Here is a 16,752-nt window from a genome sequence, read left to right as displayed (position 1 = left end):
TTACTAAGAATTATGAACTAATCTTCACTGCACACTTCTACCAGCTTGACACAACTTTGCACACACCATGGCCCAGTGCTATGGAATTATGAGATTTGTTGTTCAGCGAGCAGGGCTGCCAAGTCTAAGGTGCCCCAAGAGCCAATTCATGAAGCACAATTTAGAAGACATTAATTAACCTCTTGGTGTTGCTATTTTTTTTAAAAAAAAATCTAAACAAGGAAGTTTCCCTTGCTTTGGCACCACAATTAAAATTATAGTTGGTGGTTTCTGTTTTTGCTCCTGAGCTCTTAGCATTTTTTTCTTTCTTTTTCCCCTTGAGAAGTTATCAAGTATAATAACAAAAGCCCCATTACTTTGCTTGATGAATGATGATGTCTAGGGAATCTCTTTCTAAGATTCACAGATTATATCGTGGCATATTTCATTTCGTTAAATCTATAATTTTCACACCTCCTAGTTGTACCACTGACTTTGGTTCATTCAGTCTGCACCCACATGTACATTTCAGTTTTCAGGTAATATACGGTCCCAGTTTGGGGTGACAGATGTTGGAAAGGACCCTATGGATCATCAAGTCCAGCCCCTATCAAGGAGGCACAGTGGGGAACTGAACTCCTAACTTCTGGCTCCGCAGCCAGAGACATAAACCACTTAGCTATCTAGCACTCATTTTGTTCTCTGCTGTGAAAATGAATAAAGCTAAGATATACATCCTTTATAACAGACAGATGCAGTACAAAGAAACAAAACTGCCTCCTTCTACTTTCCTCCCTTGCTAGGGAAGGAAAGCAGAAGAATAAGGGAGGTTAGCTGAGAGAACATGTGTGTCTTAAGAAGTCAGTTACAAATGCAGTAACAGGAGAGGAAAAACTGGATGTCAGGTGGAGAGAACTGAAGTGTCAGGAACCTGCAAAAGAAAGGTAATGTAGGTGGGGGGGGGGGAAAGACAGTGATTTTAGGATTAACAGAGGGGTTGTTGTTAGGAGAGTGTGGGATTCAGGAAGGCACAAAGAGAAATAAGAGAAAAAATATAGAGAGAAAAGCAAGATGAAAGGGAGAGTAGTTATACTAAATTTACACATAGTTACAGATTCAGCGACTCTTGTTTCTCATCATTCAGTTGAACTTTATTCATTGGCCATTCAATCAACATACATTATCCACCAATCAAGCCAGACAAAACAGCCTAGATGTAAATTAAGGGCTGGTTTGTTCTTCAGAATGGAAAGGAACTCTTCTTACAAACATTGTCAGGAATGCACTTACTTGGAATTTGATCCTGCATGCTGCTCTGGTTGAAACTAAAGACTGAAACTCAACACAAGATTTAGGTCTCTGGCTGCAGAGCCAGAGGTTGGGAGTTCAGTTCCCCCACTGTGCCTCCTTGACGGGGGCTGGACATGATGATCTATAGGGTCCCTTCTAGCTCTGTGGTTCTGACATTATTATTTATTATGAAAGAGAGTATGATTGTTGCTCTGGTTCTGTTATCCACTTGTATTGATTGCTTAGATACACCAGCATTGCTGCAACTGAACCATCAACATACTAGAGGATTTTTTTGGTCCACATTTTTAAGTGAACCATCTTAACTAAGTTGCATTTCCTGGGCTAACATGGAGATCAGGACGCAGTAACCCCAAAGGCAACATTCTTCTATGAATTTTACAATGTTGTTCTCAGTTTCACAAAAATATCTGGGAAAATTGCACATACATACAAAATAAATTCAAATGTTTATGGGGCTTTGCTTTAAAAACCATAGACTAATGCAGAAACTGGACATAGGAACGAATACAGATAAAACTGACACAGGCAAAAGAAGTGATTGATTAATTCATTTCTTGAAGTCTTTTCAAGGTATAAACAAGTCAGACAATTTATATAATCATCATCATCTTGGAACTGCAGAGCTGGAAGGAACCCTATGGATCATTAAGTCCAACCCTTGTCTAGGAAGCACAGTGAGGAATTAAACTCCCATGCTACCTAAACCACTGAGCTATCCAGAAGTTCTCTAAGGAGGAAAGAGAAAAGTCAGTCTCAGGCAGGCTGTTGTTGCTTTGCATGGCAACCAAAGAACCATTCAAGAACCTCTGTCTCTCCAGCACAGAGCAGAGTGAATGACTTTCCTTGCATGAGCCCTCTAGAACCTCTATATCTGATGGCAAAGATATCTGTTACAAGAGCAAGACATTTGGATAGGTACTGTATAGTTATGAAATGTGTAGATGTATATAGGTTGTAGTGCCTATTTGGAAAGACTGATCATGGTGACAACCAGGTTACAAAGCCAAAAACAAGCGCACTTGTGGGGTCCATCAGCAGCATTCAAAATCAGAAGGGAGTACTGTAATGCCTTTATTGAGCCATTATATGCCCTTTATTGGAGCAATCTACATTTGCCAAGACAATCTCATTCCACCACATTTCAAGCCGATCCTTCAAGTTTAGTCTCCATCTTGGAATTTTACCTGCAGATACTGTAGTTTGACATCAGAATCCAGACAGGTTGATTTCTGAACTTTCCTATCTCTACTTCCTTCCCCTCAAACCGCAAGCATTGTAATGCTGAGCCTTGATGACAAGTCCTGAATGATTCTGGAAATTACCTTCTAAACAATATTCTAGTGGGCCAATGAAGGTATTTGATTTCTGGTGGCAAAAGTTTTATAAATTTGCACAAGCTTGTAAAAGACCAGGTAGAAAAAGATGAGAGGAAGGAGGAGAAGGAGACTTACTTGCTCCGAACATCATCCATGGCTTCCAGTACTTCATCAAGTTCAGCTTCTAGCTGCTCCTTCTCATTATCAATGGAGCGGATCTCAAAGCTCAGTCTGTTCATATACTGGTCGTAGAAAAGTTTGATGTCCAAGTCAGAAAGAGAGTTGTCTTGTTCTCTCAAAATGTTCCACCTTGTGAGCAGGACCTGATTGTGTTGTTCCAGACTCTGGACCTGTGGGTTATTAGCATACAGAGTAAGCTGAAGGGGACCTTAGCAATCTTCTTGCTCACCCATCTGATTCTCCAATATAAGAATTTCTATATCCAGAGTTCTTACCTACTGCCTGATCTGTGGTTTCTAACCTTGGGCAACCCAGGTATTCTGGGACTCCAGCTCCCAGAAATCTTCTTCTGTGCTGGCCGGGCTTTCTGGGCGTTGAGGTCCAAAAACACCTGGGTTACCCCAATCATTGCTCTAGATAAAGCGATAGAAACCCGGCCCTGATATTACACTTAAACATTGTGTCAGCAAAGCCATTTTGCAAATTTTTTATCATTTCCACATTTCAAAGTTAAATCTCCTAGATATGGCAGAGTTGGGGAGGGGTTATTTGTAATTTTTCGGGTTGTTACATGCTATCTTGGATCAAGTAACCTCCTACCTATTGTGCAACTGTGTCAGATGAGGATCTTGTGTTGTACATTTCCTGTAAGCACGTGCCAAGCAGCATATGCAGTGCTTACAGACACCTTGTTGGAAGTGTCAAAAATAATGCCTGGAACAATAAAGCTGTTGTTAATGATGACAACAAAATACGAACATAGTATCTTTAAATATTAATAGGACAGAAGTACACAATAGGTGAAATCTAGTAGTAAGTCACAACTAGAGTAAGTCCATTGGATCAATAAAACGTACATAGGTGTTGACTTACCAAATCCCTATTGATTCAAATGCACCTACTCTAGTTATGACTTACTACAGTACAGGATCTCAGCCAATATATGTGTGGAAGGGAGGTCATGTTTCTGTTCAGGGAGATTCATATTTTCATTCTCCATCATGTGAAGTGGAACACATCACAAGCCAGTAAGCATACATACTTCTTAACAAAAATTGCGCCCTTAACCATGTTTGGATGCAAGGTTTGGTAGGAAACATGTGGATCGTGCAAAATCTGGAAGCTGTGGCTCAAGTTCTGCTTTTAAGATACACGTTTCAAAATATGTATCTGATATGTTTTTGTACCTAGGAACAATGGCAGAATGCTTGACGAGTCTGAAAATTCTAATCTGCATATCAGTGGAAGGTGTAAATCAGATCACTCCATACTGCAATTTCTGCTCTTGAGAGTCTTGACCTCTCTCTCTTGGTGCCTCCAGCTGAACCATGGAACCATTTTATAGTGGTTCCCCTTTAAATCCCTCCTCAAAATCCACATTTTCCATGAAGCTCCTTAATCTCTTTAGTTCTTCACATTTTCTGCTGAAATTAACCCATATGGGCACGATTGAACTTATCCATATTTTTCCATGCCCATATTGGATGCCCTTTGAATTGAATTTCAGATTGTAAGTTCCAGGTGTCAAAGGCCTGTTCATGTTGTTATTTCAAATCGAAATTGACTTATAGTGACCGTAATAGAGCTTTCAAGTTAAGTGAGATATTTAAGGAGCCATTTTCCTACTTCCAATTCCCCACTGAGATTTCAGGGCCAAGTGGAAATTCAAATCCTGTTCTCCAGAATCCTCGTTCATCGTTCTATCCAATATACCACGCTGGTTATTTCAATTAATTACTATTAGTCAAATTTGTTAAGTTTAGGGACCACTTTTCTGCCACAAGACACACCTTCAAGGACCTTACAGACCAAAAAAAATATCCAAATTTGCCAAAGACAGATAGAAACCAGAAATATATAAAAGTTAACTTTCTATTTGGAAAAGACAGTGTTTTGGGATGTTAAACAGTGCAGTAGGACCACGTGACCTGTTTAAAAGTTTAATTATCATTCCTGGAAACTTTCAGGAGCTGCAATCCATCTTTTTTTGCCAGAAAAAAAAAACTGGCTAAGGACTGAGACTCAAACAATGACAGCATTAGAGGATCAAACACATATCCAGGGCGGAAATTTGCCCATTCCTGCAATGAATGTATAAATAAGCAAGCAACCACATATTATGTGAGCTGCCCCCATTAAATACATATTTTTGCAAAAGGGAACCCATTCTTTACAGAAGACAGAGTTCACATATTTTCACGGAAGCCCCACAGTGATAAATGTATGCCCAAATGAACTCACAGAGGACTGCAGTCACAATTGACCAGATAGGTGAGGTGTAAATAAATAAATAAATAAATAAATAAATAAATAAATAAATAAATAAATAAATAAATAAATAAATAAATAAATAAATAAATAAATAAATAAATAAATAAATAAATAAATAAAAAGGCAGGTAACTATGAGTAGCAGCTGAGGTGAATCAGAGCCTGCTATGCATGTTGTGGGAAGAAAACAAATAACAAGCCACTGTCAATGCTTGTAGGTTTGGAACCAAGAAGGATAAGGGATTGGGGAACTAAAAAAAAACTGATACAACCATCACCACCACCACCAGGGCATTTTCATCCACCCATTCTCTTTCACCCCACTTGTGTAATGTTCCCTCTGTTAGCTCTGTAATCAAGAGCCAAGACAAAAAGAAGTAAACCTGGCAAATAATTCAGGGTAGGGGCAGAAAGTGAGTATACTTTAGAGGAAATCCAGAGGTCCAAGCGGAGGCTTGGATGTCTATATTTGGCTTGAGAACAGGGGGCACCCTGTCCCTATCAGACAGGGAAGGGCACTATTAAGAATAAATGACAATTCATTCTTAAGATTTCCTCCTGTTTTCATTTGTTTTTTGTTTCTTTTTTAATGCAAGTTTTGCTTATTATGTTTTATGATGGCAAAAGAAAATAAGGCAACACATTGTAGACCTTCAAATGCTAACAGTTTTTATTTCTGGTTGAACATTCATGGGCCAGAATTCGTTTCCTCAGACACAGGAATGCAAATACATGTTGTGCATATTTATACATATCCCATGACCAGCTGAGGATTATGTGATCCACAAAACTGGACTTTTAGTCTTGGAAGAGTTACGATATTTTGACTTCTTTTCTTTTCACCAGTCTGCTGAGACAAGTGGCTACTTCTTTGAAAGCAGCTACATTTTATGAAGGACCTTTAAATTTCATTAAGCCATTTTGCCAGGGTTTTTTAAAATTAATTTTTTTTTAATAATTCCCGGGATAGCACATGGAAAACAAACTTATCCATTGAATCACTTGACAGAAAGTTGCCTAGACTTTCAAACGCTGAGATTGCAAGAGATGTGGTGGCATCTTTTCCCAAAAGAGTGGTATCAGAAGTCTCGGAATCCATTTCTAGGGACATATTTGGCACACTTTCCCTGATAGGACACAGACAAAAAAAGGCTACGGCTTATTTTAGTAGTTTCATTTATCCATCTCCTTATTGAACTTGCAGAGAATGAGAAGGAATGAGAAGGGGGGAGAGAAAGCAAACATAAATTCAGACAGCCCTTTGTGGGTGAGAGCAAACCATCCATGGCTTCCAGCCACACAAGGATCTGAGCATACCTGCACTCTGCAGCCACACTGAAATGTGTGGTAATTGTGGTGGTCTAGCAAAGCATTATGCAGCTGAGTATCAATGATGACTGTTCTCGGTCCACAGTGAGTTTAAAATTGCCTTCCCTGCCTCAGTCCATGACAAGGAACATATTGGTTCCTGGAATCCAGATTGACACCTGCTTCAGCCCAGAATGTGAAGGAAAAAGCTTCTTATCCCTTGAATGTCTCCTAAAGCTTAACCTCCCAAAGAAATTAACCAAGCACAAAACTGAAAACAAATGATTGAGTCACTTGTAATCCACAGGATTATAGCCATAGGCTCTCAGGCAGAAACTGAATACTGTATTAGAGTCTAACAAATAGTTAACTAATATAGATGCAAACACATTTTAGGAAACATGGCACCCATAAAACCACTCATAGATACAGCAAGAGGTGTCTACACTGGCCCCAGTTGTCTGGCAAGGAGGATGCCCAGCAGCCTCTGAACAGATACCCTCTGCTTGTAGTTCGGTGAAGGGAAGATGAGGTAAGACTTCTTCCACCTGTTTTCTCTTCTCCTCCAACCTGCGCTGCAGGTGAAAGGAAATCCGGTCTTTCTTGGCTTGCTCAAGGTCTTGTGGGAGAAAATGAGATCTTGTCTCCCTTGCAACCCAGTTTGGATGAAGATCAAACCCTTGGGAGAAACTGCTGCTCCCCCCACTTCTCCAAATCTCTGTTGAAAGAGCTTCAGAGACAGATTACGAGTTTTCTTCCCACTTGTAAAATGTAAAAACAGCAGAAGTTTATCTTGCTGTTTCTTGCCTTATCAGTGTGACAAACCCAGACCTACTGGGATATGTCACACAGTTACACTAAGCTGCCACCAACCATTCCCTATAAGAAGTCACACAGACCAGGGATGGATTTTTAAACAATAAAAAGAATAAGGTTTATTTTAAATACACACAGGGAAAAATAAACAATCAGGTGAATAAGATAAAGTAACGTGGCTTATTCTCACTCATACAAGCATACAGTTTGGTTCACACAGAACCCTTAACTTGAAGCACAGACCCTGAACCTATCAGTTCTGGCTACCCAACAGACACCTGAACCTATCAGGTTGGTACTCTGACACACAGAAGTACCCTGTCTGACACACAGACTCCCACAACAGCTTCTTCTTCCCAGCTGCTGCTTCGTCACATCCCAGTGTCTCTCAGCATCTCTCTCTTCACCACACACGCTCCACATATATATACAGTACAGCCCCTCCTCCTGATGTCCCGCCTTCCACTCCCCATAGGATGGAACTTTCCCTCCAAACCCATGACAGACAGGTAACATCAGTGCTGTATGTAACACCTCCCCTCTTTATAAGTTGTTTTGTAGGGGGAAAGCTAAGGTGCTTTTCACCAAAAAACAACCTGGGTAAAATACACAACAACAGTTATACATACCATATTATACTTACTTATACTTACATTCTAAGTTAACCATAGCAAATAGGCATTTAAACATTTACCATATACAATACATCCATTTACCTTTATTCATACAAACCAAATTCAAAACCAGGTACATTTTACTTTTGTGTCATCAATATATACACATAGTCCATGTTCTTTCGCCGTCTTCAATCTTCAGGTCTTCTTGATAAGGCGTCAGCAACACAGTTCACTGACCCTCTGACCACCTTCACTTCAAAGTCATAGTCCTGTAGGTTTAAAGCCCACCTCATAAGTTTGCTATTGTGGGTTTTCATTGTCTTTAACCATTGCAATGGTGAATGGTCAGTACACAGAATAAAATGTCTTCCCCAGATGTAAGGCTTGGCCTTCTGGATCGCGTAGACTATGGCCAAACACTCCTTCTCCACGGTTGCCAAATGTCTCTCACCTTTTTGAAGTTTCCTACTCAGGTAGGACACTGGATGCTGGTCACCATTCTCATCCTCCTGGCACAGAACTGCTCCTACCCCGCTGTTAGACGCATCGGTGTAGATGATGAACTCCCGGTCGAAGTCTGGAGCACGCAGGACTGGATAGTTGATGAGCGCCTCCTTCAACCTCTGGAACGCCGCCTCACAGTCGCTGGTCCACGGGATGCGGTCATCAGCCTTCTTCCTCGTCAGATCGGTCAGCGGAGCCGCAATCTCGCTAAACCTCGGGATGAACTTTCTGTAGTAGCCCACCAACCCAAGAAATGATTTGACCTTTTTCTTGGTGTTGGGTCTAGGCCAATCACGAACAGCTTCTATTTTGGCCTCCAGGGGTTTTATCACTCCTCCCCCTACCATGTGACCCAAGTATTTTATTTCTGGGCTACCCAGCTGACACTTGCTGGCCTTTACTGTTAGCCCTGCTGCACTTAACCTCTGCAGCACTAACTCCAGGTGTAACAGGTGATCTTCCCAGGTATTACTGAAGATCCCTATGTCGTCAATGTAGGCCACTGTAAAGTCACTGAGCCCTGCCAAGGTCTGGTCCATCAGCCTTTGGAATGTGGCTGGTGCATTTCTGAGACCAAAGCTCAGGACTCGAAACTCATAGAGACCAAAAGGGCTGCAAAAGGCAGTCTTTTCTTGATCCCTGGGATCAATTCTTAATTGCCAATATCCCTTTACCAGGTCCAATGATGAGATGAACCGACAACCCCCTATGGTTTCAATCAGGTTGTCTAGCCTGGGCATTGGGTAGGCATCAGGAGTGGTTACCCGGTTTAATTTCCTATAATCGACACAAAACCTAATGCTCCCATCAGGCTTGTCCACAAGGACTATCGGAGAGGACCAAGGACTAGAAGAGGGGACGATTATGTTCTCCCTCAGCATCTCGTCCAGCTCCTTCCGCACCTTGTCCCTATAGGGTCCCGTTACTCGGTATGGGGATACTGCCTGCGGGGGTGCATCCCCTGTGTGGATCCGATGCATCACTCCCTTCACTATCCCCGGCTTGTTGGAAAACACCTGTTGATATTTACTAAGCAGCATTTTTAGTTCTTGCTGCTGGTCTTGGGTGAGTGCAGGACTGATCTTTACCTCCTCTGGGTTGTATTTTACTTCCCCTCTACCCTCCCAGAAGGGTAATTCAGCTTCCTCACTCTCAGCTGCTTTTATCGCGAATAAAACCCTCTGTTCCCCTCTGTAGTAGGGTTTTAGGGCATTCACATGAACCACCCTCCTTGCTTGGTTCTCCTCCTGCTCTATTAGGTAGTTCAGGTCTGACATCTTGGAAATGACCCTATATGGTCCTGCCCATTTGAGCTGCAGCTTATTCTCTCTGCAGGGCCTAAGCCAAAGCACTTCCTCCCCTGGGTCAAAGTGCCTCTCTCTAGCTTTGTGGTCATACCATGTTTTCTGTCTGACCTTCTGAGCTTGCAGGTTTTCTGCTGCCAGCTCTAGATTTCTCTTTAGGTCATTCATCAAGGTGTCTATGTATGTCACAACGTCTTGTGGGTCATCCTGGGTGATCTGCTCCCAATTTTGTTTGATCAAATCAAGGGGCCCTTTCACCCTTCTCCCAAATAAAAGTTCAAATGGACTAAACCCGGTACTGGCTTGTGGCACTGATCGATAAGCAAACAAAAGGGATTGCAGCTTCTGGTCCCAATTGTTTGGATTCTCTGCCAAGTAAGCCCTAATCATGCGCATTAGAGTCCCATTGAACTTCTCAGTTAACCCATTACTTTCAGGATGATAAGCAGTGGTTTCCTTGTGCTTAATTCCACAGATCTGCCATAAGCGTTTCATGAGCTTTGATGTGAACGATGCGCCCAAATCTGTGATTATCTCTGAGGCAAATCCCATCCTGGACATATACCCCACCAAAGCATCGGCCACTGTGTTAGTTTCAATGTTAGTCAAGGGTATGGCTTCAGGATACCTTGTGGCATGGTCCACAATTGTTAGAATGAACCTGTTCCCCCTCTTTGTGGCCTTGGGCAAAGGTCCCACAATATCCACCCCTATGCATTTGAACGGAGTGTCAATCACAGGCAAAGGGCACAACTTTGCTTTGGTCCTGTCACGGTTATTCCCCTGCCTTTGACACACATCACATTGTTTACAGAACTCCCTGATCTGCTTCCCTATGTCAGGCCAGTAAAAATTCTGTGTGATTCTCTGCTGTGTTTTGTTCACCCCTAAGTGTGCAGCAAACATGTCAGAGTGCCCCCTTTGTAAGATCATGGGGCGATACTTTTCAGGCACCACCAGCTGACTTCTGATCCCATCTCCCCCTTTTGAGATATTCCTCAGGGTTTCTCTATATAAAATCCCCTTTTTCTCCAGAAATCTCACTGGGGTTTCAGGTGTTAGCTGGGCGTCAGTCACCTGTTCAAAACACTTTTGGAGAGTGGCGTCTGCCTTTTGCTCCTGTCCAAATCTGCTGTCTGTGGTTAAGGTTTCCACCACAGCTTCTGAACTCCCCTCTGCTGCCGTCTCTGGCTCATCATTACCCCCTTGAACTGTCCCCGTGGTGGCTTGTGAGCGTGTAATCACTAGCACCCGTTTCACATGTTCAGCCAGGTCATTTCCCACGAGCACGGCTGCTGGCAGAGTCGATGAAATCGCTAGCCGCCAATCTCCCCTCCAGCCTTGAAAGTTGACAGGTACCTCTGCTACTGGCAGAGAGATTACCTGCCCCTCAATCCCTGCCACCTTTATGCTCTCATTTGGGATTATAAACTCCCTAGGAATAATATCTGGATGGCATAGGGTTACCTGGGAACAAGTGTCCCGCAGCCCCCTATACTGACGGTCAAGTATTCCTACGTCCACTCCTGCTGTCTCAAACAACTGAGAATCTGTTTTTATCAGCAAGCAGCGCTTTACCTCCACAAGAGGACCATTTTCCTCAGCCTGATCAGCAGAGGTAGCTGTTCCAGACTGAGTAGCCATGGCAACAGGCTCCCTCAGTGACACTGAGCCTTGCTCTTTCTGGACACAGAACACAGCTTTTGGCTTGGTCCCACTAGAATTCTGAGGCACCATTCCTTTTAGCTGCTTTAATTTCTCACACTCCGAGATTAGATGACCCTTTCCCTGACAGAAATAGCATTTTCTAGTGTATTTTGATTCTCTCTCATCTTGTTTTGGTTTTCCCTCCAAAATCTGAGGTCTTAGTTTCATGTCTGAGGGCTTCCCTTCACCATGGGCCCCTCCCCCTTGCTGGTTTTTCCCTGGTCCCTGAGAGTACTTGCTGTAGGTTTCTTTGGGTTTACCTACAGATTTCCCCTCACCCAAGGGCTTTCTTATTTGGGAAATAAAATCTGCGATCTCTGCGGCTGCTGCCACAGATTTCGGTTTCCTTTCCCTCACCCTCAGTTCATGCTGTTGGGCTATGAGTATTTTTCTAAGTTCTGGGTTCTGCTCTCCTGTGCTGTCACCTTGCACTGAGCCAAATTCATCCTCAGAACCTTGGTCAATCTGGGGGTCTTTCACTTCACTCATTTCGGCCATCTGGCTTCGAGTCAAGGGCATAATCCCCCCTCAGAACAGGCTGCTTTAAAAAGTCAAGCCTCAAAATAAAACGACCACTTTTTTCCTTCTTGCCTCAGAACCAGCTCTCCCTAGAGATTGCTGCTGTTCTTCAGCACTAAACTTGCAACAGTAACGAGTCAGAGCCTACCCCCCTCTGCTGGGCCTCTCAGCTGGCAAGCTAGTTCACTGTTACTACGCAGTTTTGCCTCAGCTTTTTCCCGCCAAAACTAGGCTACCTCAGAGCACCCTAATCTAAGTCTCCCCAGTTGGCACGTTCTTCTACTAGCGCACCTCCCCGTGAGGTACACCTAGAAGATTACCTACGCGCCTCAGACTGTCCCTGACTAGACCCCCCTTGCTCTGGGCACACTTGCCAAGGCTTTGCTGGACCGCTGGACAACTGGACCAGTCGTATCCCACACGCTGGACACCAATCAATGTGACAAACCCAGACCTACTGGGATATGTCACACAGTTACACTAAGCTGCCACCAACCATTCCCTATAAGAAGTCACACAGACCAGGGATGGATTTTTAAACAATAAAAAGAATAAGGTTTATTTTAAATACACACAGGGAAAAATAAACAATCAGGTGAATAAGATAAAGTAACGTGGCTTATTCTCACTCATACAAGCATACAGTTTGGTTCACACAGAACCCTTAACTTGAAGCACAGACCCTGAACCTATCAGTTCTGGCTACCCAACAGACACCTGAACCTATCAGGTTGGTACTCTGACACACAGAAGTACCCTGTCTGACACACAGACTCCCACAACAGCTTCTTCTTCCCAGCTGCTGCTTCGTCACATCCCAGTGTCTCTCAGCATCTCTCTCTTCACCACACACGCTCCACATATATATACAGTACAGCCCCTCCTCCTGATGTCCCGCCTTCCACTCCCCATAGGATGGAACTTTCCCTCCAAACCCATGACAGACAGGTAACATCAGTGCTGTATGTAACAATCAGAAGCACCACATAAGTGGAAAAAAGACACTGCTTTTCTTGCTGTTTTTTCTTCCAGAGTTATTACTTAAAATATTAACAGTCCACCCTAAAAGTGAAAGCCTCTTTTGCAAGGTGGCTCACAATAATAAAAAAAATCAGTAACCCCCAAACAAATACAGTACTACAATTAACAACTAATAGGAGACAAGGGCAAAATTTAGACCACCATCTCATTTGAGCTTGTTTGGATTTTGCTATATTTTTATGTACAGTATTTGTTAATATTCAGAATGGAGAGAATATGACAGTCAAGACCTCCCATCTCTAAGATGTTTCTCACCAAAGATAAATCTCAGAATTTTGTAGGATTAAGTGGTTATAGTTAAAGTCATATCAAGCGGCTGTGAATGTGTAGCATAGACACACTTTGCATGGGGGGAAAAACAGGTCCAAGAATTTCAATTCTGGATTCGAATCCTGCTGGTTTTCACCATGTTGACAATGAATTAGGTCATCTCATTTTTTTTTTGTCCTGAGACGTTCCTAATCTTTATAGTATATATAGCAGACGAACACCACACAGCTCTTACTAGGCTGAGAATAGCTGTACTTGTTGAATTTCACCAATGAAAATGGGGGAGAATTTTGTTTGGAGGTTTGTCTTTGAAGACTTTAGCAAAACACTCAAGTCACATATTTGGAACAGAAAGACCCTGAGGTTAAAAAAAGCGAATTCAGGAGAAACCATCCAAAATAAACTGTGAGAGAGCAGTTCTCTTTGCTGCCTCCCCCCCCAAATATATGCAAATAAATGTTGTGGAAGTAGATGGGAGCCATTTCATTCAAGTGATAAAGGAGAAGTCCAACAGAGAGAACAAGTCACATAGGCAGATATGGGAAGTAATAGATAACAGAGATAAACAGATATGCAAACACCTGACTATAAACATTTGCATTGAAGTAACCGTTAGCTGCTTATCAGCTGTTCCTTCTTGTACAAGCAGAAACTTTAAGAATGGGACTTTCATATTTAATGGACTTCTACCCCACCCCAATTCAGGGACTCTTCAGACCAAATTATGAGATTGAAAGCCCCTCAGCAGCATGAAGGTAGAACAGGCCATGTTTTACATGCATTAGGTTCCCTCACCGTTCTTCCAGTCAGCGGGGGGGGGGGGGGAGCACCTCAATGGACTGTGTGAATCATGAGATTCCCTGAGCCTTCCAAAGACCCACTGGAGGGAAAGTTCTGACAGAGGCTGCTTCCATATCGCAGTGGTCCCCAACCTTGGGCCTCCAGATGTTCTTGGACTTCAACTCCCAGAAATCCTGGCCAGCAGAGGTAGTGGTGAAGGCTTCTGGGAGTTGTAGTTCAAGAACATCTGGAGGCCCAAGGTTGGGGACCACTATATGGAGGCAGCGTCTTCTAGAACATGGTTGGGAAGTTCCCACTGAATTATGGGGGCGAAAGTCCATTAAACATAAAAGTAACTGCTTGCTGGGCTTAACAGTACAGGCAAAAACAGATCATGTAAACACCCCAAAGGGGGAAGGGACTCTAGGTGCTTGGGCGGGCATTTTATAGCATTTTAAGGCGAAGAACAAATTGACAAATCAATTCATTCATCATTTTTCTGATTCGTGCCCCATCTCCAGTCACAAGCAGAATAATTTGGGCTGCAGTTTAACCCCTGCACCACAAGACTCTTGACCAAAATATGTTCAGCTCGTCATGTTGGAATGTTTCAAAACGTTCTGCTACTCAACAGGGCAGGAATGCTGGTGGGATCCTGAGAAATACAACAAATGTTAAAAATTTTCGCAGCTCAGAGCAGGGAGACTGTAGGATAAATATTTTGTATGAAAGCACAAAACATTGGAAATTGTTGCATGAAAAGGAAATAATCTTGCTCTGTCTGGTAGCTGGCCTGCCTGCTTTAAAACCTCAAAAGTGACATTGAAAATCAGGCCTCAGACTTTGTGTGGCCACATTTAAGATCCACCTGCCATCTTTCCAAAAGTGCAAACTCTACTTCACCAAATAGGCTGGGCCCAGGTTTCTCTCACTCCCCCCCCCCCACTCCACAGAGAAGCAAGGCACTATTGCAATATATAAATACACAGGGTAACAATACATTAAGGTCCAAATCACAGCCACCAGGAAAGGATACAGCCTCCCTACCTCCTGCAATCTCCTAAAATTCCTATGGAAACCCTACAAAGCAGGAGGAGAGAGCAAAAATCTCATCATAGGTCTGAATTTAGGTTCATGCTTTCAGCGATTTCAGTAGATGACTCTGACACATTCGGATTAAAGATACCAGCATCCCTTATACACATTAGTGCAAAACTCGTGTCTATGTCTGTGGAGATTCTCAGTCATCCAGGTGAGGTTATCTGGAAGTCATCGCAACTGGACTTCTTTCTTATTAGATTGAAACGTTTCACTATTCACCCAAGACTGAAGAAACTACTTGGGCAAGTAGGGAAACGTTTCCACATAATAAGAAAGGAGTTCAGTTGCCATGACGCAACGTGCAGATTTACCTCGTGTCTAAGTGTTCATTAAAATTCCCCAGTTCCTCAGATATAGCCTATCCCCCTTGATTATTGGTTTTAGCTCAGGCCATCATGATAATGGCACCTGCAAAACTATGTTTAGTGCATTCTCTTTCTAAAGAGCATCTGCTGTTTTTTTATCCCAAGATTGCAGAGGATGGATTTCACCCGCACTTTTGTCAATCTCTTCCTAAACTTAGTTATTAGCACTGGCTCTTGCTTCCAATCTTTGTTTGGAATTGCCTAAGAATAACCAAAGAGAGATTTGTGATAGGCTCCTTCCTGTTTAACCCTATTATGTCGCACCTAGAGCAAGGTGCTTACCCTATTGATCATGGCCTTGTACAAGAACACAAACTTGAATACATTCTCATTTGAAGACACAGACATAAACTCTGAGGGAGTGAAATCTTCCCAAAAACACACATGAGCCAAGAGAAAGAAACAGGAGTGCCCTCAACACTCTGTTCTCAGAGTTCATTTCTTTGTGTTCACTGTAGCCAGGTTATGGTTATTTTCATGCAGTTATGGGACATAACCATGTGAGATTTTCCAAGTTTGCAGCCAAAAAGTATTTTCTTTAATGACTGAGTAGTGATTTGCCCTTATTTTGCCAGTATGACCTTTTGACCCTTGCCCAGTTTGAATCCGTAGCTCCTTAGCTGCAGAATCTACCTTATGCTTCCCATTAAATAGTCTTAATACTGACACATCCCAAAACATGGCATCAAAAACTCTCCATAAACACTCTTCTCAGTTCTCAGGCCTAGACAGAATAGTGGGTCAGGCCACTGTTCTATCTAGCCCTACTCTTTCCTAGCTGGATGTGGGTCCTAAAGTTTTCCCTATGATTTGGAGAAGGATCTTTCCCAGTCCTACCACTTGAACAGAGCTTGGAAAAATATCTCTTTACGATGAACACTTTTAAGGATGTACTGAGCTATCCATAAATGAGCAATGACATAGGATGATACACCGGATTAGAATATCATTACATTTGTTCTGGTTGAATAGAAATTTCCAGGTTCTACTTCAAGTTCTGATTGACTGGAACTTAACGCTGGGGGTTGTTCCTGGAAAACTCTATGCAAAGCATTTACTCAGCCACTGACCTTCTCACTGAATCTTCCTAAGCCTGGCAAAATATCACCGATCATTTTCATTCTATAAAGTTGGAAGTGTGCATAAAATAGCTAGTGTAGCTACAATTGGTGCCACCCTTGTGAATGGCAGAAACCTTTCCCCAACTGCCTACCCTGTTGTAGCTAAGGCATCAATACACTACTGCTTTTCTAATGCAGCAATCAATGCTCTGAATTAGAACACAAAGCCTGCAATCATGAGAGTGAATACTTTCTATGGCATTTTTTTTTTTAAAGAAGTGTGTTAAATGCCTTTCAGTT

At 42.6% G+C, this 16,752-nt stretch overlaps 1 protein-coding gene across 1 annotated transcript in view; it reads right to left on the bottom strand.

The window, feature by feature from the left end:
• The window catches only part of LOC110091588 (uncharacterized), a 60,630-nt gene that overhangs the window by 32,740 nt on the left and 11,138 nt on the right, over positions 1 to 16,752 (bottom strand). The window contains exon 2 of the mRNA XM_072991057.2: positions 2,745 to 2,959. Coding sequence (XP_072847158.2) covers positions 2,745 to 2,959 — 215 coding nt within the window. The remainder of the gene's footprint in view (positions 1 to 2,744; positions 2,960 to 16,752) is intronic.

The sequence above is a fragment of the Pogona vitticeps genome, chromosome 2 (assembly GCF_051106095.1).
Source record: "Pogona vitticeps strain Pit_001003342236 chromosome 2, PviZW2.1, whole genome shotgun sequence".
In the NCBI taxonomy this organism is placed as follows: Eukaryota; Metazoa; Chordata; class Lepidosauria; order Squamata; family Agamidae; genus Pogona; species Pogona vitticeps.
The sequence above is the reverse complement of the archived record's forward strand: the minus strand, read 5'-3'. Positions and strand labels throughout refer to the sequence as shown.